We start from the raw sequence: 18,159 nt of genomic DNA, 5'->3' as shown, positions 1-18,159 counted from the left end.
GCAGCCACATTGAATCTCCTAACAATAATTAAGCTCATAGTGACAATGACTGAATTATTAATTTACGCAGGTTTAATTAAACCAAACATAGAAAAAGGGGGCACCTATCCAGAGCTCTGCACTTCCCCATGATAAATTACAGGCTAGAGTAAGAGTCAGTAGCTGATGGAGTGCCAAACTTCTCTCTCCCCTGTACAAATACAGCTTACCTCTTCCAAAACTCGGGTCCGCAGCAGTCGTGTGATCAAATGCATGATGTGCAACATTAATAAGAAATAATAGCAAATGGAAGTAGAGAATGGCAAGGCCTTCAGGATCCCCCAGTGAGCATCACTCTTCTGTCACTGAGTAGCAGAGCAAAGTCTGTCTGCTCTGCGTCTGTACTAGGTACAGTTGTTAAAGTAGGGGAAGGAAGGGGAAGTGTTACCTGATTCCAAATTTAATGCACATAATCACGTTATTGTGTCCTTTTCTGTTACCTTTGTATCCCGTGAACATTTATTATCAAGTAGCAAAATATTTTTTTGCCACTGAAACTGACGGTATACTTTCTTAATCCTCACAGAAAAAAAAAAAAATCATATTTTTTTTAAAAAGAAGCACCTTGCATTTCAGGAAGTTGGAAATACACCATTCATCTGACAAACGGCAAAACCGCTGCCCTGTTAAGCAGCGACAGTCCCGTTGCTTGCACTTGGTCATATTGTTGGAGTAAGACACGCGCATTTGCTGTCTTTTGCTTTGGCTGCTGGATCGTCAGCACGGGCTCTGCAAGAGGAGGAGATCCCTTCCTTTGGTCCCCGTCTCCGGCAGCGAAGGGACCAGCAGACACAGCCTCCCTAGGAGACTTTTTGGTGGCATTGCCCCGTTTGCTCGGCAGCATGGCCGCACACAACCTCGTTCATGGTTTGCAGCTGTTCTTTGCTGCTGCCCCTCTTTCCTCAGGAGGCTTTCTGCTGCCAGGCTCCACAGCGTACGCCAGGGAAGGAGAGGGGTGATAAAAGAAGGTAGGCATCCAGGAGAAGTGCTGATAATCCCGGTGCTCCTGGGGGACCCCTCTGCTGCCTTCTGCCTGCCAGGGATGGATGTATAAATGTGTTTTGTTTAATACCTCTCATGCTGGGGTGAGGTTATTCTTCCAAGAACCTCACGAACCTTCTCGATGGAATTATATTTGAGTGTGCAACCTTCCTCTGATTTCAAATGGTATTCATTTGTTGAACGTGACAGTCTCATTTCGCCAAAGTATGTCTGAGACTGTGAGCTGCGTAGAAGGATAGACACATTGGGAGGGGGAAGGGTAGAAGGAAGAGAAAACACAGGTTGCCTTTAGTCCGTCATTTTCTCTGCAGTAGATAAAACCCAGTCTGAGTTTTCCTATTGCTCGGAGTAAAAAAAAAAAAGTCCCTAGAAAGACAAAAGCTGCACGAACATTCTGTTTTGAGCTCAGTGATTTATCCTCCATGTTGAAAAGGGAAACCATTGATGCTCTGCAGTTAAGAATACTGCTTTGGTAACGGGGAAGCTCTGCAGCAAATACAAACACAGGGTGGCCCTTAATGACGAAAACTCTAGGAGCAGTAGAAGGAACCAAGACGCGAGTCCTGTCGAATGCTTTGTCCCTTGCTTCGCAGGGGTTTGTGGCTCAGTGAGGAGGGAGTTGGGGCTGTAACCAGAAAGGAGCACTGGCAGCAAGGAGGGGTGTCTGTGGATTTGCTCCCCACTGCCATTTTGCCATTAAACTTCAATTCACAGAAGTGGAGCAAAGTGCAGGAAAATCATCACTGAGTTGCTAGATTGTTTCATAACATAGCCAAGGCTCAGTGCAGGAGAACATTGTCTATTATTTTCTAATTTGTGCACTTTGACATTTACTTGCTTCTCACATACGATGACCAGTTGAATTTACCGGGTTTTATTTATGTACTGGTTTAAAATTGAAGTACCAACAGTTTTTGTGAACAGTTCGCTGGTGGATCAGAGGTTTAGAGAGTTTGGGCGCAACTGCCTTTTCTTTTGCCATCTCCCTTCAACAAACAGTTATTGACCATCCTTGTTTGAAGAGGCATTAGGTCTCTTGGCTGCTGTGGGAGCCTGGAAAGGGTTTTGACTGCAGGTTTTCAACAGAACAGCAAAACTGTGCGTTCTTCGTGCTCAAATGCCCCTGTATCATCAGAGCTGGAGTGAAGCGTCCCAGGGCGCCCAGTTCAAGTTGTTCCTCCAGGGAGCTGCTCGGTGGGATCAGAGTGCAGGTTCATGTCAAGGGTTGCTCAAACCATTGCGTATTCTTGCAGCAGGAAAGAGTTTGGAAGCTTAGTTTTCTGTAAGACATCTCAGAACATGAGTTGCACTGGATCTTTATGCTCATAAATGCGAGGGAACGTTACGCCACCTTCGACAGCTGAGGAGCAGCACCTAGAAGTTTTTCCCCAGACATTTTTCCTCATAGAAAACAGTGGGTTTGGGGCTACCACATCAGAGTTTGTGCTTCTTGTTCCTTGTAAACAATTATGTGACTGCTGCTGGGTCAGGCACTAAAAATTGCCTGTCCCATGCTGCCTGCCCCGGTTCAGAGAGCCTGACACGGCCAACGCTTCTTTACAAGCTCCCTTCAGAGTTTTATGTTTCTGAGAAAAGGCACTATTCTTAGCTACAGACACGTGGAAGAATGCAGGGAAAAGAGATTCCAGATGCGCTGGCCGCGAGGGCCCTCTCTGTGAGTAATGCGGGAGGAGTGAAGGGGATCAGCTGCGCGAATGCCATTCCTCGCCCCGAGAGCACTTGTCTCATCCTCACAAGTCCCCCGAAGCAGAAAGCAAAGGCTCGTAGGCTGCCATCCGTGCCCCCCGTAAAAACCCGCACAATCCTCGCATTGAAGGCTGCGGAGCGTCCCGGCAAGCAGATCTCCCTTGCCCCCATCCCTGCAAGGGCCAGGGCTGTTAGCCATGGGCATCGCCAATGGCACTTAGAAATGGAAAGGACCGCGGCTGGCACCTCCTGCCAAGGCAAGGTGGCTTCTGTCCGCTCCACAGCAGCTTGTCTAGATTGACGAGTGACTGAACATGTGTCAGGAACAGGAGGCTTTTACACCTTCCTTACCTTTTGCTTCTCTGCACAGCTCTTGGGCTGCTGCTTTAATCACCCAGCAACAACAGTGCTTGACCACTGGTGTTTTGAGATCGTGTTTGTGGCCAGAAAAATAGTTTATCATTGCTGTAGAGAAAGTTCTGCTAGTAATTTAGTCGATGAAAAAAGATCTGCTCTACATAGTAACATACTAGTTTGACATGTGATAGTGTGAATATACTTTCCTCAGTGTAAACTTGGGTCTTTCCAAGAAAGAGAGCCGCAATACTTAATTTAAATTCTTTGCGTTACCACTGATAAGTCAGAAAAACTGCAGTCCCAACCCTGTGGTTTGTCATGGATGGAAAGAAAGATCTGCATGTGCCGTTAATTACTGGTTGCTCAGCATGTGCAGTATTAATGAGGCTGCTGATTCAGATCCAGCTACAACGAAGCACGTAAGCCTAGGCCTAAATCTGCCCCTGGCTGTTGGGTAAGTATTCCTGGAGAGGGTGATGCTGATGGCTGCGCATCTTATTCAGCAGAAGATGATGCTCTTGTTGTTCCTTTAAAACTCAGTTGAGTGTAAACAGATCAGTTTGCATAAGAGCAAGGTCCAGCGCATTCTGCCGTTTTTGTAGGAGGGTTCACGTTCAGACAATAATCACATTTTATTGCCATTTATATTTCACCCACAGTTTGCGTTTTAAACGTAGATATTGTCCAGCTATAGTTGGACCTGAAAATCCAAGAATGCATCAAGCATACTTTTTTATCCTTCTCCAGTGAAGCTGCTTTGCCGCACATGCCAAAGGTAATTGTAGAGCCCATTAAATAGGGAATTTATTACTTGCTGGTGACACGTGATGAACTTGGGTCTCAACACATGACTGCTGGATGAAGTAGCCTTGTTTGGTTTGTTTCTCACTTAGTAAAACAGTTCCTTGAAAGAGAGGCATCTTATTTATCTAGAAAGTGTCTGCTCAATTGGAGAAAGAAAAAAGAGCGCCTTCCATTGCCCCGGAGGATGTTGTCAGTGCTGTCCTCTAGCCATGCTCTGCTGTGTCTGCCTGAAACGCCCCGCGACAGTCTGTCTTGACTGTCAAAGGTGTGGGAGATGTTCGAGGAGTTCTCGAATCCTCTAAGTGATCTTTGAAAACACACTCCTCCCCTTGCCCAATATAAAATACAATATAGTGTTATTAAAATCTGGGCCTCAGAAATAACAAGGGGGGGGGTGCTGGTTATCCTGAGTAACTGTGTGGGACAAGCACGTCTTTGGGTGGACCTGCAGGAGAGGGCAGAAGATGGTCTGCCCTTAGTCTTGGACGTATCGGCGTACGGCACGCAACCGGTCACTGATGTAACGACTCATTTTCTTGGAACGGTGTTAACAGAAAGGGTTATTCAGTCGAACTCACTTCTCTCCTATATCTACCGCAGGGTGTGTTGGAGAGCTTTCTGGGCACAGCAGTCACCGGCGCGATATTTTGCCTTTTTGCTGGTCAGCCACTCACAATTTTGAGCAGCACTGGACCTGTCCTTGTCTTTGAACGGCTTCTCTTTAATTTCAGCAAGTAAGTACCAGGGTGGAGGAGGGAGGAGGGGAGGAATGTCTCACGCTAATGAAATACTAGCTAGGGAATGAGATGGCTAGCAGTGGGGAAGGAGGGGATTTAGTGCATGAAAAGAAACATCTCTTTGTTCCTTGTTGAGATTGCAGTGCAATCGCATCAGGGATTTTCACAGGCACGCATGTCCCAGAGCGCTGCCCGGTGTGTGGGTGCACATCTCCTTGGGGCCTCTTGGAAATTCTTGGCCAAATCTGTCCTCAGTGGGAAGTTTGCACTAGTTGCGGTCGGTGTGCTGTTCCTCCCCAGCTGCTGCATGTGTTTCCCTGGCTGGTGTGTGTTTCCCTTAGGGGCAAAGAAAGGAATCCAGCTCTCGGTGATTTCACTAACAAAATCCCACAGGTCTCAGGGTTACCAAAAATTTGTTCTTAAATCGGTACTCATTTGAAATAATCACTATTATTTATAAAAGAAAAAGTACCTGTGACAGAAGCAGCTATCAATCTTTGTTTGTCCCCAGAATTCCTCAGTGGAGCTTTGCTGCATTAAATGCTCTTGGTTTTTTTTCCTTTTAACTGGGATAAAGAGGTTCTGGTCTCTCCTCACCACGTTAACGTTGATGCAGTGATGATAGCTGACACCCAGAGCTGAAGGGAGCCCATTTTGTTAGGCGTTCTCAATTACTATTCCGACATCTGCAATGCTGGCAAAATATATAATGAGAATCCCTAAAGGAATCAGCATATTCATTGGTAATTTTACATGTATATTCATTGATGGTTTTACATGTAGGACTACTGGTACTTTGGACGGTGTTTTGCAAGCTGATGGTTTTAGGTTGTACAGAACATGCCGCAGATCACTTGTGGCCCTCCCTTCCCCCAGCAGGGAGTGTTCACAGCCTTGCAAGTTGTGGGAGACTTGTCTTTCAGTAGACAAAACCAAGAGCTTTTGGAGGTAAGGCATTGCTAGGCTTTCTTTCAAAAGCAGTCGCCTGTGATGTGGAACAGCTCTTTGGCCGTTGGTGGTTATTTTTAGAAAAGGTCTCTTGAATTATTAAGCTGAACATGGCTGCAGGTTGCAGTAAGGCAGGACAGATGGTGTATGTGTGGTTCTTTAATTGTGTCTCCTTCCTCATTATATTGCATCTCCTTGAGTAGTTCCTCCAAAATAATCGAGAGCATATAATCACGTCTTCCCTGTGAATACCCTACATATTGGAGAAGTCTTTTGAGGTACAGAGCTTCTGCTAAGGCAGACAATATATTTGTGTGTGATACACAGTGCTACACTGGACTCTTTTGGAGGGAGATGACTTCACTTGGTTACTTAACTCACTCCATAATACTTGTGGCAGTGTGAGCTGTGCCTGTGAAAATAGCGCAGGGCAGGATGAAGCGGGCAGGGTCTGATTCTCCTGCTGCGTTGCCGAAGCTGGTGTTATTTTATAACCGGTACTGTTGGGTTTGAAGCCCGAATGGCCTCACAGTGCGCTCTGACTGCTGTTAGACAGAGCCGTATTGATGCCAAGCTGGGGAAAAGTTTGTCCTGGAGTTGAAAATGCCATGGAGAGTTGACCTGCACCTTCAAATGCAATGCAGTCCCCTCCTGCCTGGCCCTGGGAGATGGACTCTGAGCCTGTCTCTTCCCCCCACTGGAGCATAGGCAGGGAGGGCTGGAGGCTAGAAAAAATGGACAGGAAATTAGACTAGCCCAGGGAGGGAAACTGGAAGCTGCTGACTGGTGAGAGCTCTGCAGCAGAGCAAGAGGAGGGGGGGCACCTTTCTTTTCTTTCTTCAGCTGGAAAAAATGAAGAAAACCAGGAATAGACATGCTATAGCTGTTTGCATCTGGTGGGCAGGTCAAAGCCCAGGTGCAGCACGCGGAAGGAAAAAAGCAAGGTGGAAAAACACTTTGTACAGTTTTGGGAGGGAGAAGGTGTTTATTTTTAACCCAAGGAGGAGGTGGTGGTTATAAAAGCTGTTGTCCTAACAACCTGCTGGAGCAGAATGGAAGGATTTTTCAAGGGAGTCTTTCTCACAAGGAAATTGGAATCAAGTACTGTGATTTTTCAATAATGCATTTGTGGTTGTTCATATTCACAACACCCTGTTCCCTGCTGGGAGCAAAATTAGAAAGACTTCCCATCTACTGATTCATTTAAAGTTTGACTCTCTGTGTGTGTGTATGGAGAGACACCTAAAAAAGCCTTGCATACCCAGCCGTGCATCTAGCTTTGGGTGCCTGCAGGAGCGGCGTTTGCCGCCTTGCCGGCAGAGAGGGACGATGCTACAGGATGCCCCAGGTCAACTCGCATCCCGGCTGGTGAGCTCTGCTGCTGTGCAGAGTCTCTCCGATGCCTGTTGTGAAATAAGTCTGGGTTTCCAAGCTGAAAGCAGCGGGAAGCGAGGCACCGGGCTCCCCAGGAAATCAGGACCCCAGCCCTTCTGCCTTCAGCCGCAGAAGCAGGCTGTTGGGAAGAAGTTTCCCTTCCAGAGACCTCGGAAAGAAAATCAATCACGGCAGAAGTACTTAGCCTGTTGTATTGTGTATGTGAAATGTCCTGTGCTTTTTCATTTGTTCTGTGAGGTTCAGAAGTGCTGCAGGACTGTGAGGGGTGAAAAACAAATAATAGTTTCAACCCTTTTCAAGTTCTGCAATGGTGTGCAGTCAGGACGCCATCTGGGCTTCTGCCAGATGTCTTCTCCACACTCGGTCAGATGGATGGCAGCTCCCGCTCTCTGAGGCACTGACTCCGGATATTTCAGAGAGCTGTCGCTGGGGTCTTTTTATTATTTACTTTTTTTCCCTTCTCTTTTTCTAAATCATGACTCTGTTGCTTCCTTGCTCCTTACACTTCTTCCAGGTCAGACTCTCAGTGTGAGAAGGCTGCAGCCCTCCCTGAGATGTTTACCCACAATAAGGAGAAAGCCTCGCAGAGGCTTGGTTTGAATACAGATGCCCGATGCTGTCTGAGCCTACCTGACATCCGACCCAGGATCCTTACAGAAATACCTGACACCACCCAGCAGCAAGCCTTTAACTGGCACCCTGCCTGGCCTGCAGCCTTTTCTCCCATTTTACAATCACAAGGTTGTAGTTCCCACTGTTGAGGTGCTCTTTTGTTCTCTACTCTGCAGTTTTACCCCATGTGCTAGAAAATTGCCCTCAAGCCCTGCTGTTGGCCAGGATTTCTGCTGGCTGTGGGGTGGGTGCCTGGGGCACACCGCGCAAAATTGCTCCAAAGTTTGCCGCGTTGTGGGTGAATGCCGACAAAGGGTAGAGGTGATGTAGTTGGGGGGAGGGAAGGATAAAGTCCTGGGCCCCGTCCCCTCCCCAGAGCTTTCTGATGCTGTTAACAAGACTTTGCTCTGAGACTTTCTGCAGAAACTGCCCTTCCAGCCCCACCACCGCCTGCTCCCTTCCCCAGAGCAGGCAGTAACCTCCTTGGCAGGCTCTTCTCTGCTCTGGTGTTTGCTTTTCGCATTTGTTCAGTCCTAAAAGCCTGCCTTTGGACTCTGCCTCGAGCAGTAAACAAGGGGCAAACAAACTTCCCGGGAAGGAACGATGCAGTTCATCCTGTTGTTCTCCACAGCCTGCCACATCCTGGCACCAGGGTTTGTCATCCTCTGCTTTGTACGTCATAGTCTTCTCCTGCTGATATTTTGATTTCTGCAGAGAGTGCAAGGGCCTGAGAGATGAAAATGCAGGCTCCTGAGTGTGAGGCTGGGCAGGAGATGGCTTTTCTGAAGGAGGTTTGTAGGCTGTGGTTACGTCTTCAGGTGGTGGAAAGCTGTCGGCGTTGAGCTGCTCTTGGTCTGCACAGCTGGGGGTTTGGGCCTTTACAGCTGTGTCCCTGTTTGCCAAGGGAGGATTTTTACTGGGAAGCCTAGAAAAAGCGTGAATTCATTGGTAACATTTATTAGTGGAGGCGTAAGCAGACTGATCACTTCTGCATGCCTTTCTGCCACCTTGGCTATTAAACGGCACCACATACATTTATGGAGTTGGCTGGCTGAAAACTTAGCTTAGCTCTTGGGAACACTCTTGTTGAGTCTAACTGAGCATAGCTCCCAGAGGCTGTGTGTTCACCACTTCTTGCTGGGAAGTCACGATCCTGCGTGGATTTATCTAACCCAAATATTTTCCCTTCCTGCCTTCCCCTGTCTTGTTGCAGAGACAATGATTTTGACTACCTGGAGTTTCGTCTCTGGATCGGTCTTTGGTCAGCCTTCCAGTGTCTCATTCTCGTCGCTACGGATGCCAGCTTTCTGGTCAAGTACTTCACCCGCTTCACTGAAGAAGGTTTTTCCTCCCTTATTAGCTTCATCTTCATTTACGATGCTTTCAAGAAGATGATCAAGCTGGCAGACCATTACCCGATCAACTCCGAGTTCAAGGTGGACTATATCACACATTACTCTTGTGCCTGTGAACCGTTAGATCCAGGTAAGAGAATGTTTAATTAGCTCTCCATTTTGCAGATAGGAGATTGCATTTGCTTCCTTTTTCTGTTGGGCGGCAGTCCAGTTAATAAACAGGTAGATTAATCCTTCTTTATCAGTTGTCTTCAGATACCATGTCTAAGCCTTATTTTGAAGGTGAGGGGTGAATTTCACCCTATGTGCCAGCTGGAATATCTTTATAGCCGACCGTCCTGGGACTCCTCATGTGAGCATCATTACCAGTGGAGAAGCTGTCTCTGTACCCTTGTCTCCTTGCATCCCTGTGGCTGTTAATTCTGAACAGCATTCCTCTGAGAAGTCTGTGAAGGGGCAGAAGTGGAGGTCAGGTCACTGCCATGGTGCTCAGGTTACTCCTGGTATTCACCGTGCCATTCTGTCAGGTGCAGGAGCTGGATTTATTCGGGGCGTTACCCAAACGTGGGTGGTTTTCCACCTCCTGGCAGTGTGTATGAGTCGGAAAGCACAAACAGGTCCTCTCTGGAGCAGAAGGCAAGTATATCCAACAGTTCAGCCTATCACTAGAGCATGGGCTGCAAGGCAGGTATAGCCAGCATACGTATAGGTCTGGCAACACAGCCGGGAACAAAAGGTTACAAAACCCAAATCCAAACAGAAGTATGCTGGCTCGTACCATTAGGGAAGCTGTGACCACTCCTAGGATCCTTCAAACAATGAGGAGTGAGCAAGAAACTTGGTTTGCGCTCAAAGTAAACTTCAGGTTATCTCAACGAACCTGTCAAACAGGAAAAGCTTCTGGTTGCTGCTAGCTGCCTCTGTGCAAAAGGTGTTGGGAACTGGGTCCCTAGGAACCGTGTACTTAGGTTAGCTATTAAATATAGGCTCTCTGCAAGCCCATGGATGTTGGTCTAGTTCTCCTTCCATTCGAATGGCACGTAAGTGGCCTTATTCTCCACGTCCTGCATTTTTTTAAAGCCCTATATAAGACGGCAAAGTAGAGGCAGAATATCCTTCTTGTGTTTCTGGGATATCTGCTAGCTGCTCAGCATGGTGTCAGTGACCAGGGGGGCTCAGGGAAAGGGGGAATTGTGCCCCTGCAGCTGGGTGGGCTCTTTGGCTCTGGGTGAACACACTGAGGAGGATGGCACAGCGTAAGATAAGCAAGGAGATCTGAACTTAACCCAAAGCAAGGTGCAATCCCAGCGGTGGAGTGCGAATGTCTTTGAAACACAGCTCAAGACTGTTAGGTCTTTCAGCAGCGGCTTTTGTAAGCAGATACCAACAGAGCATTAGGACATCAATTATCCTTTATGCTAACATTTCCTCCCTGAAAGTTCGCAAGCTTTCTCTCATGCATCAGGAAATGGAATAAAAATGCATGTGGCAGATTAGCAAAAGGGGGTGCCTGCTTCTAGGAAACAGTGTAATGCAGTAGCAGGTGCTTTCTTGCCAGTGATTTTCCTCTAGTGCAGATAAAGTCTGCTGCTGTTGGGATATTGCAAGCAGTTGTTGATAAGCTGTCAGGGGTCATGCTGGAGAGGGGAGCAGATTTATTTGCTTTTGTCCAAAGTAAGTGCAGGTAAAGCTTTATTGATTTTTGTCAAGTCACAGGTGAAGCCCCCTCTTCTTCCCTTGTGCTCCGATTCAGGCTTTTTACTGTTGGTTTTAATCTCTGTCTCGTGACGATTTGGCTTCAGAGTTTTTGCATCAGCCCTTAGCTTGCATTGCTGGGTTTCCACAGTGGGCTCTTCCCGCGCTCCCACTCACAGAGGCCTCAGAAAGCCGGGGAGCAGCGTCCCGCCAGCCCCCCCCCCCCCCGCCGCCGCTTTCTGCAGGACCTTAAAACAATGCCTTTGAAATCACCAGCAGGATCTCTGTGTGCTCTGGCAGTGATTACTTAGTATGTCCCGCGGGACTTTGCTTTGATCCTTGCACCTCTAATCTGCGTCTCTGAGCAAACACTCACCGTTTTATAACGTGGGTCAAGAAGTTAAAAGGCAAAACCAACAGCCGAAGCCACGCTCTGTCCACTTTCGGGAGCAATCGCTTCCACGTAGCAACTGTTTAGCCAAAAGCGAAGCATCGGGAGAGTGTGCCAGAATGCCGAGGCGGCTGGTGGTCTAGGAGATTGCACCTTGCTGCTCTCTGCTCTGTGCAGTTTTTGGGTACCAACGTGAGACCGCGAAGACCCTTGTCGAACTGGCTGCCTTGCATGTTTCTGCTCAGAGGGGACAAGGTGCTCCATCCAAAAGGCCTTTTACCTCATCTGTCAAGCCTACCAAGAGGGTTTGGACGTGATTGGAGATGCTAAAAAAACCCATAAAGCAGTCTAAGAGAGACATTTATTACCTCTTCTCAAACTTTGACCTCTCAAGAAAAGGACTGCATGGTTTCACAGGCTCAACTCCGTCCTCGCAGCTTGGCATGGTTTCTGCGCTCAGGCATTGCCCTCAGGGTTGAGGAGCAGGCTGCCCCGCACGGACCTTCCCAAAGAGATCCCAAAGAGATCCCTGCTGTCGCAAGGAAGATGCTGGTGGCAGCATCTGCAATAACGGCATGATCCGTGAGATCTTCCTTGTCAAGGGCCCCGGAAAGATTGCCTAAGTATAAAGATGTCCTACTACTTATTTAGACCCTAGTGTGATTTTAGTAGTATAAAAGGCAAACGCATCTACTCATTCTCCAGCTAAACAAATGCAAGCTATGCAGTATTTTAACACCACTTAAATATTCTTATCAGACGTGAAAGTACATGCAAAACCTAAATAAAACACGAGGACATAGTTGGCAAGCCTATATTCAGGCAGGATTGCCTTTCTAAATGAAATTTCAAATAAATGATTTCTAATCCCATGAAAGCAAAAGGAAAACATGTGTCATCATCACAGTGAATGCTGCCCCTTTGTTCAAAGAAATAATTTCCATCCTGCTGATTTCAGTTACTCTTTATCTTTTGGGTTTTTAACTCAAAAAATGTGTTTGTGCTGGATTCTGAACTGCATTTTGATTTTCTGGGTATCTTTGGGGTTGTGCATTAATTTTAAATTAATAGTTAGGAGTGGTCTGTGGATATTTATTTTAATCCAGAAATTATTAGAAAAATACTGCCAAATCATGAAATACTATGTCGTCTATCTGGTTTTCCGTAATTATTTTTTTTTTTACAATGAACTCTAAAAAAACCTCCGTTAGGTTTGAATTATGTTTCTCGTAGACTTTGCTTTCCATTTTTTAAGTGATTGATGATTGATGCTTTTGAGTCACTCTGAAACAATACTTTTGACTCGCTTTACTTGAGCAAACAGTTTGATGGAGTTAACAAGTGATTTTAATAGTTGAAATTTGCTTTCCTTCCTAGCTGTTTTGGCACCACGCTCACGGTATTCCTTTTTCTGTCCTCTCTTGCAGTTAATAGCTCGTTGTTTAACAGGACAACGGTGCCGTCAGCTGATGAGTTGTTCTATTCCTCTACTGAGATGGTAAGTGCCCTTTGCGAGAGCGGGGATTATGTGGTCTCTGAAGTCTGTAAGTGCTGTGTGTTTCTGCTGGGCCATGCGAATAGATCAGGAATTGGTCACATGAAGAAAACCCTCGTGCTGACGCTCCCCTGTTGGCCGTGACACTGCTCCTTTTTGGCATGCTCACTTGATCCTCCAAGGAGTTCTCGTAGTACTGCGTACACAATACCAAGTGCGCAATTTGATGATATTAATTACTTCCTAATAGCGGCCACTTCCTTGCAGTCTGATCTCTGTGTGTTGGCAGGATGCAAATGGTTCTCCCGGGGGATTAGTCAGATCCTTGTGTCCAGGACTGTAATGGTAGGAGTGTTTCGGCCAGCCCTTCCTTTGGAAGGTCCTGTTTCCATCCCATTCTTTGGTTTTTCTGCGGCTAACCCTGCCTTTTCCACATTTCACTCTGGTGGTGAGCTTTGGACAATGAGGAGAAAGAATTGGAGCTTGATGGGGTCACATACCTTTGTGTTTGATGAAGGGGAAGTAAGTTGAGACGCAGAGGAACAACCTTCTCCTGAAGAACACAGATCCCACCCATCCGTGTTTCTTTTCACGTGGTGGCCACTCTTGTGTGCCATCAAGCGGCCCAGCAGAAAGGGAATGGTTACTGAGCTGGGCACGCTGTCTACGAGCACTAGGAGCATGAGGCACAAACCTGAAGGCAAAAGCATTGCCGAAGGTCCCCGAGGGGGTCGGTCGCAGGCTGGAGACATAGAAGCGAGGTTTTCTGATGGCCAGGCTGCACCTCGTGTGCCTTTCACTGCTCCTTGCCTTCTTCACTGCCCCATCTCCATTGGCTGTCCGTGGTCCCTGAGCGTCCAAGCTGGCTACCTCTGGAATGGCTGGGAATGAGGACCTCCTCGTTTGGCTGCCAGCCACAGAAAATATTGCTCGGGGAATGGACGAGCAGCCCCCGGCTCCAATACGATGCCGGCTGTCGGGATGCCTGCACCCACCTGTCAGGAGAAGAGTGCCTGTTGCCGCTTCTGTTCCATTAAGAAGAACTCTTCTCGGATTTCGTGGGTTTAAGCATTTGATTGTCAGTCTTGGGAGAGGGGAGGCATGCGTAAAGGGAAGGCAAAGAACTGAACTGAGGCCTGGAGACATTAAAACAACCCAATGAGTTGCATTTCTAGGCTGTCCTTTCTTGGAACAGTCATCTCGGCATCTCAGCCCTCCTCCCCCAAAACCCTGTTTTCCAACAATGCAGAGTGTGTCTGGCAGACCGCAGCAGAGGACAAAAGATCTCTGTCTTCTTTCCAAGGCCCAGACTGTCCTCAGTTCCCAGGTAATATCATCCTGTGTCCAGGTTAAAATCCATTCTGTCTGCCCACAAGCACAGGGAATTTTAGCTTCTGCACCGTGCCTCCCTTTTCCTCCCAGTATTTTTCCTGATGCTCTGTCCCCGATCCTATCCTAGCCCGAGCAGCTTGTGCACAGCTTTATGGAAATGTTCTTTTTTTCTGCAGTACAACACCACCATTGACTGGTCATCTCTGACAACGAAGGAGTGCTTGAAATATGGAGGACAACTTGTGGGCAACAACTGCGAATATGTCCCTGACATCACCCTGATGTCTTTCATCCTCTTTTTTGGCACTTACACCAGCTCCATGGCCCTCAAGAAATTCAAGACCAGTCGCTATTTTCCAACCACTGTAAGTATCTCCTTTCACCCTAGCAGTCTGTTTCTTTACTCTTTCGGAGCGCAAAGATCAGCCTTCCTTTTGGTATAGCTGTCACACACACACAGGGAGAAATGTTTTGCAGGGAAGCCAGGTTGCATTGGTTGAGATAAAACCATGCGACTGGTTAACCAAGTTTGTCTGGGATGGCTTAGCTGTCATTCTCTCAGTGTTTCTGGGGGGCACGGGTAAGGCAGCAGAAGAGCCAAAATGAGCCATAATCTGTTGTGGGGATGTGGCAGTGATTTTAAAGGTGCCAAAGACAACGCTTCCAAGCTGAGATATGCCACAATGTAGCTTACCAGCCTTAAGGAATCAGAAGAATCCTTCAGGCATATATAGTTTCAGTTGGCCATTTTCAGTGCCAGATACACAGCTTAATGTGATGTACTGACTCTGTGGTAGGATGCGTGGCCGTTCTACAGAGGGCAAATGACCAAAAGGGGCTATTAATCATTATGTCAGAAGTCTCCCTGCTTAGAGCCAGAGGGACTATTTGGGGAGGACAAAAGAAGCCCTTTGCTTTGTCACTGAGTAAAAGCGGGTCGGCGAGCTGTCTGCATAGAGCAGGAGAGCAGAGACACATCTTTGATACCACGTAGTATTTGAAACACTCGGAAATCAATGCAAAAATGTTGAACTTGACTGCAGTTCACGCATGGTCTACCTGTTACGGTAGGGACCTAAAGCAGAAATTCCCTTTCTTTTCTGAGGCTCAGGTGCAAAATAAGGATGACCTGAAAAACCTCTGCATTGATTTAAACAAGATTTTGCTCAGACTTTGCCAACTTACATGCACCTCTCAGGTGCATCTGCTTGTTTTGTCTCCCCGACTAAAGTTATCACGACACGTGTGCGAGCTGGCGGTTTCCATGTGTACCAAAGCCACGTTTCTCTCCAAGACCTGCCCCCTGTTTTTGGCATTCTGACACGCATGGATTTATCCTGCATGGATGTTTACTGTTCTGCTGTGTTACAATTGAACCTCTATTATTTTTAATAAAAAGGAAACAAATTCCATCCAGGCTGGAATGCAGCTCAATTTCTCTGTAACCATGTGAACCCAGAAAACCTGGAAGGAACAACAGCTCTGAAAAGATCACGCAGTTACAGACAAGCACAGTGGGTCCTGCCCAGTTAAATTTTGGGGTCTGACCAGTGGCAGCTTTAGGTTGTCGTATTCCAATGACTCCAGGAGAGTTGCACTCTTAGGACATGTTGAGGTTTTAGTTGAGAAGCCTAGTTAGTTTTCCTGTCTGTTTAGGTTGATTTATTACCGGAACAGAACACAATGTAATCTCTGCCAGTCATACAGAACATCTCCTCTGTCATAGAAGTTTGGGTCTTCCCATCTTCTAAAGGGAAGTTTGTGACTGTTTCCATTGTCTGGTGAAAAATACCATTTCTTCCCTTTCCTTTTTTTTGGTTTTTTTTTTCAATCCGCGTTGCAAAATCAGTTATAGGAAAAGAATGGAGTCTGGGGATAGCACAGTATTTTTTGTTAAAGCCACATACCTTAGAAATCCTGTGATAACATGAGAAGCTCGACTCGTGTCAAAAAAGCAGTCTGTGGCTCTGCATAGAAAAACATGAATATATGGACCCTAAAGAATCAGAAATCAGAAGGCAAACAGAAGGAGGCAATGTTTTATATGTCTAAAAAAGGTCACTATTTTTTTAGGTTTATTTTTAAATGTTAAATGTCTGTTAATATTGGAAACTGGTCCTGAAAAGTGTCTTCAGACACTGCCGCAGAGGAACTAGGTCTCCATACCAGCAGTTGTTCGCTGCTGTCAAACGTAACATCGGTGACACTGCCTTGAAGGATTCATGTGGGAGTTTCTTACAAAAGCAGTTTTCTTTTTCCTTTGGCTTGTTTTTATACTTCCATTTAGGCTTAATTGTTTGGCTTTCAGACAACACAAGAAAGTACCAAGGCACATTTAGGCAAATGGCACCAGGCATGACAATGCACACTTTTATTTCTGTGAAAGGAGAAACGATGAGCTTGTATTGCCACCAGACACAAGCCTGGAGAATCACATAGGAACTAAAGCATAGGTGAAATGGTGTTTCATAGCGCTGACTACTGATATGATATCAACTTCTGTTTCAGGCCCGGAAACTCATCAGTGACTTTGCCATTATCTTGTCCATTTTGATTTTCTGTGGAATAGATGCCCTGGTAGGTGTGGACACACCAAAACTACTTGTGCCAAGTGAATTCAAGGTATGTCATCATCAGCTTGTTTGGTGGCCTTTGGAAGAGGTTCCCTTTTCCACCCATTTGTCCTGTATAAAGTGACTTGTCCTCAAAACAAGAAAGTAGTCAGCAATCTGGAAAGGACCATTTGACTCAGATAACATCCCTTTTATTAGCATCATTTTGGTCGGCTGATTGATCTCCTAAATCCTGCCTCCATACTTTGAACTTCTTGTTGCTGTTAATGGGAAGAATGAAATTGTTGCAAATGTCAAGCGTCTCCTTGTAGCCCCATTGCTGGAAGTACAAGTGTATTTAGGATGTCATCGCTCCTATATTGTGGCTCTAACGCAAGCTTTCTTTTCCTTGCCCTTCGAAGCCAACCAGTCCTGAGAGGGGTTGGTTTATCCCACCTTTTGGAGGGAACCCGTGGTGGGTGTACCTGGCAGCAGCCATCCCGGCACTGCTGGTGACTATCCTCATCTTCATGGACCAGCAAATCACAGCCGTCATCGTCAATAGGAAGGAGCACAAGCTCAAGGTGGGTATGCTTTGCGTCTCGCAGACGTGCAGAGAGCTGCCCGGTGTTTTTTCTGTGCTGGAGGTGGAGGTTGGCCTGTGGCAGCGTTGAATGTACATGCCACCTCAGAAACATGGCTGTTGGTGTTTAACAACAATATTTATTTTGTTAACTAGTGTAGAGGTTTTGCCAGGAAAACCGCTGATTCAGTTGAAAATCTTGAGCGTTGCGCAAACAGCATTCACCCTCCTGCAAAAGCAAGAATCCTTTGCAGGGCTAACTCGCAATGTCTCGTTCAGTAAGCACTTAATAATTTTGATTGGCTTCGCCATCATGCGGCCTGAAGCATTCCCACGTGAGAAGCTTTGGGATTGCTCCTCCCTTTTCCTTTGCAAACAGGTCCCATGCCAGGAATAGTCAGATTTCACAAAACCAGCCAGCTACCCCTACCCTTCTAGGGGAAGGAAAGGACTTAGACCCATCGCGTCCTACCCACTGTTCATCTGGCAAAGACGTGGCTAAGCCGGAAGAAATTGGAGCAGCCCTCCTTTGAGAGGCAGAACTTCTGTTTAAAGACCCTTTTCATATCAACATAAAACCGAAAGTTTCTTAAAAGCTTGACAATATTTTGATCTTTCCTTGCTAAAGCTTCACCCTCCAACTGTAGAAGTTGGAGAATGGCAAAGAAAACTTGTAAGTATAGCTAGTCAAAGCTTGTCTTGTAAAGAATACTGATGTAAACAATGTCTAGCTGCCTTCTTAACCTTGCTGCGCCTGCAACTCTACTTGTGGTAGTAGCACTGGTCAGCCTTGGTAAAGGGCTGGATGAAGTTCCTTTGAGAATCTACTAGCCCTGACCCCAGCGGTGTCGTTTGCCTTGGTAATTCTGCCAGACTCTGCCATGTGAAGAACTGGAAGAGGAAAGAGGGAGCACTTCTGTCCACAAACATAAAGCTATTTGCTTGTCCACTTTACTTGTCCATCTGACGTGCTCTGCTTTTCCAGTAGGAGATGAGAAATCATTCAGTTAAATGCAGTCAGGAACTGGGGAGAACAGTTGATGTCTGTCATGCTGGACGTTTGCTTGCATAGGGTAAACACATGCTGTCCACTGTGTCCAGCAAATGTGGTTATACATACTAACAAAACTGTTCATTCCTTTAAAACGAGTCCCC

At 46.6% G+C, this 18,159-nt stretch overlaps 1 protein-coding gene across 12 annotated transcripts in view; it reads left to right on the top strand.

Moving 5' to 3' along the window:
* The window catches only part of SLC4A4 (solute carrier family 4 member 4), a 233,190-nt gene that overhangs the window by 192,599 nt on the left and 22,432 nt on the right, over positions 1-18,159 (top strand). For all 12 annotated transcript variants that reach the window (XM_049814985.1, XM_049814981.1, XM_049814983.1 and 9 more), the window contains 6 exons: positions 4,510-4,643; positions 8,815-9,086; positions 12,470-12,540; positions 14,046-14,234; positions 16,378-16,491; positions 16,844-17,005. In XM_049814985.1, the coding sequence (XP_049670942.1) occupies positions 4,510-4,643; positions 8,815-9,086; positions 12,470-12,540; positions 14,046-14,234; positions 16,378-16,491; positions 16,844-17,005 (942 nt within the window). The remainder of the gene's footprint in view (positions 1-4,509; positions 4,644-8,814; positions 9,087-12,469; positions 12,541-14,045; positions 14,235-16,377; positions 16,492-16,843; positions 17,006-18,159) is intronic.

This window comes from Accipiter gentilis, chromosome 12 (genome assembly GCF_929443795.1).
Source record: "Accipiter gentilis chromosome 12, bAccGen1.1, whole genome shotgun sequence".
Classification (NCBI taxonomy): domain Eukaryota; kingdom Metazoa; phylum Chordata; class Aves; order Accipitriformes; family Accipitridae; genus Astur; species Astur gentilis.
The sequence above is the reverse complement of the archived record's forward strand: the minus strand, read 5'-3'. Positions and strand labels throughout refer to the sequence as shown.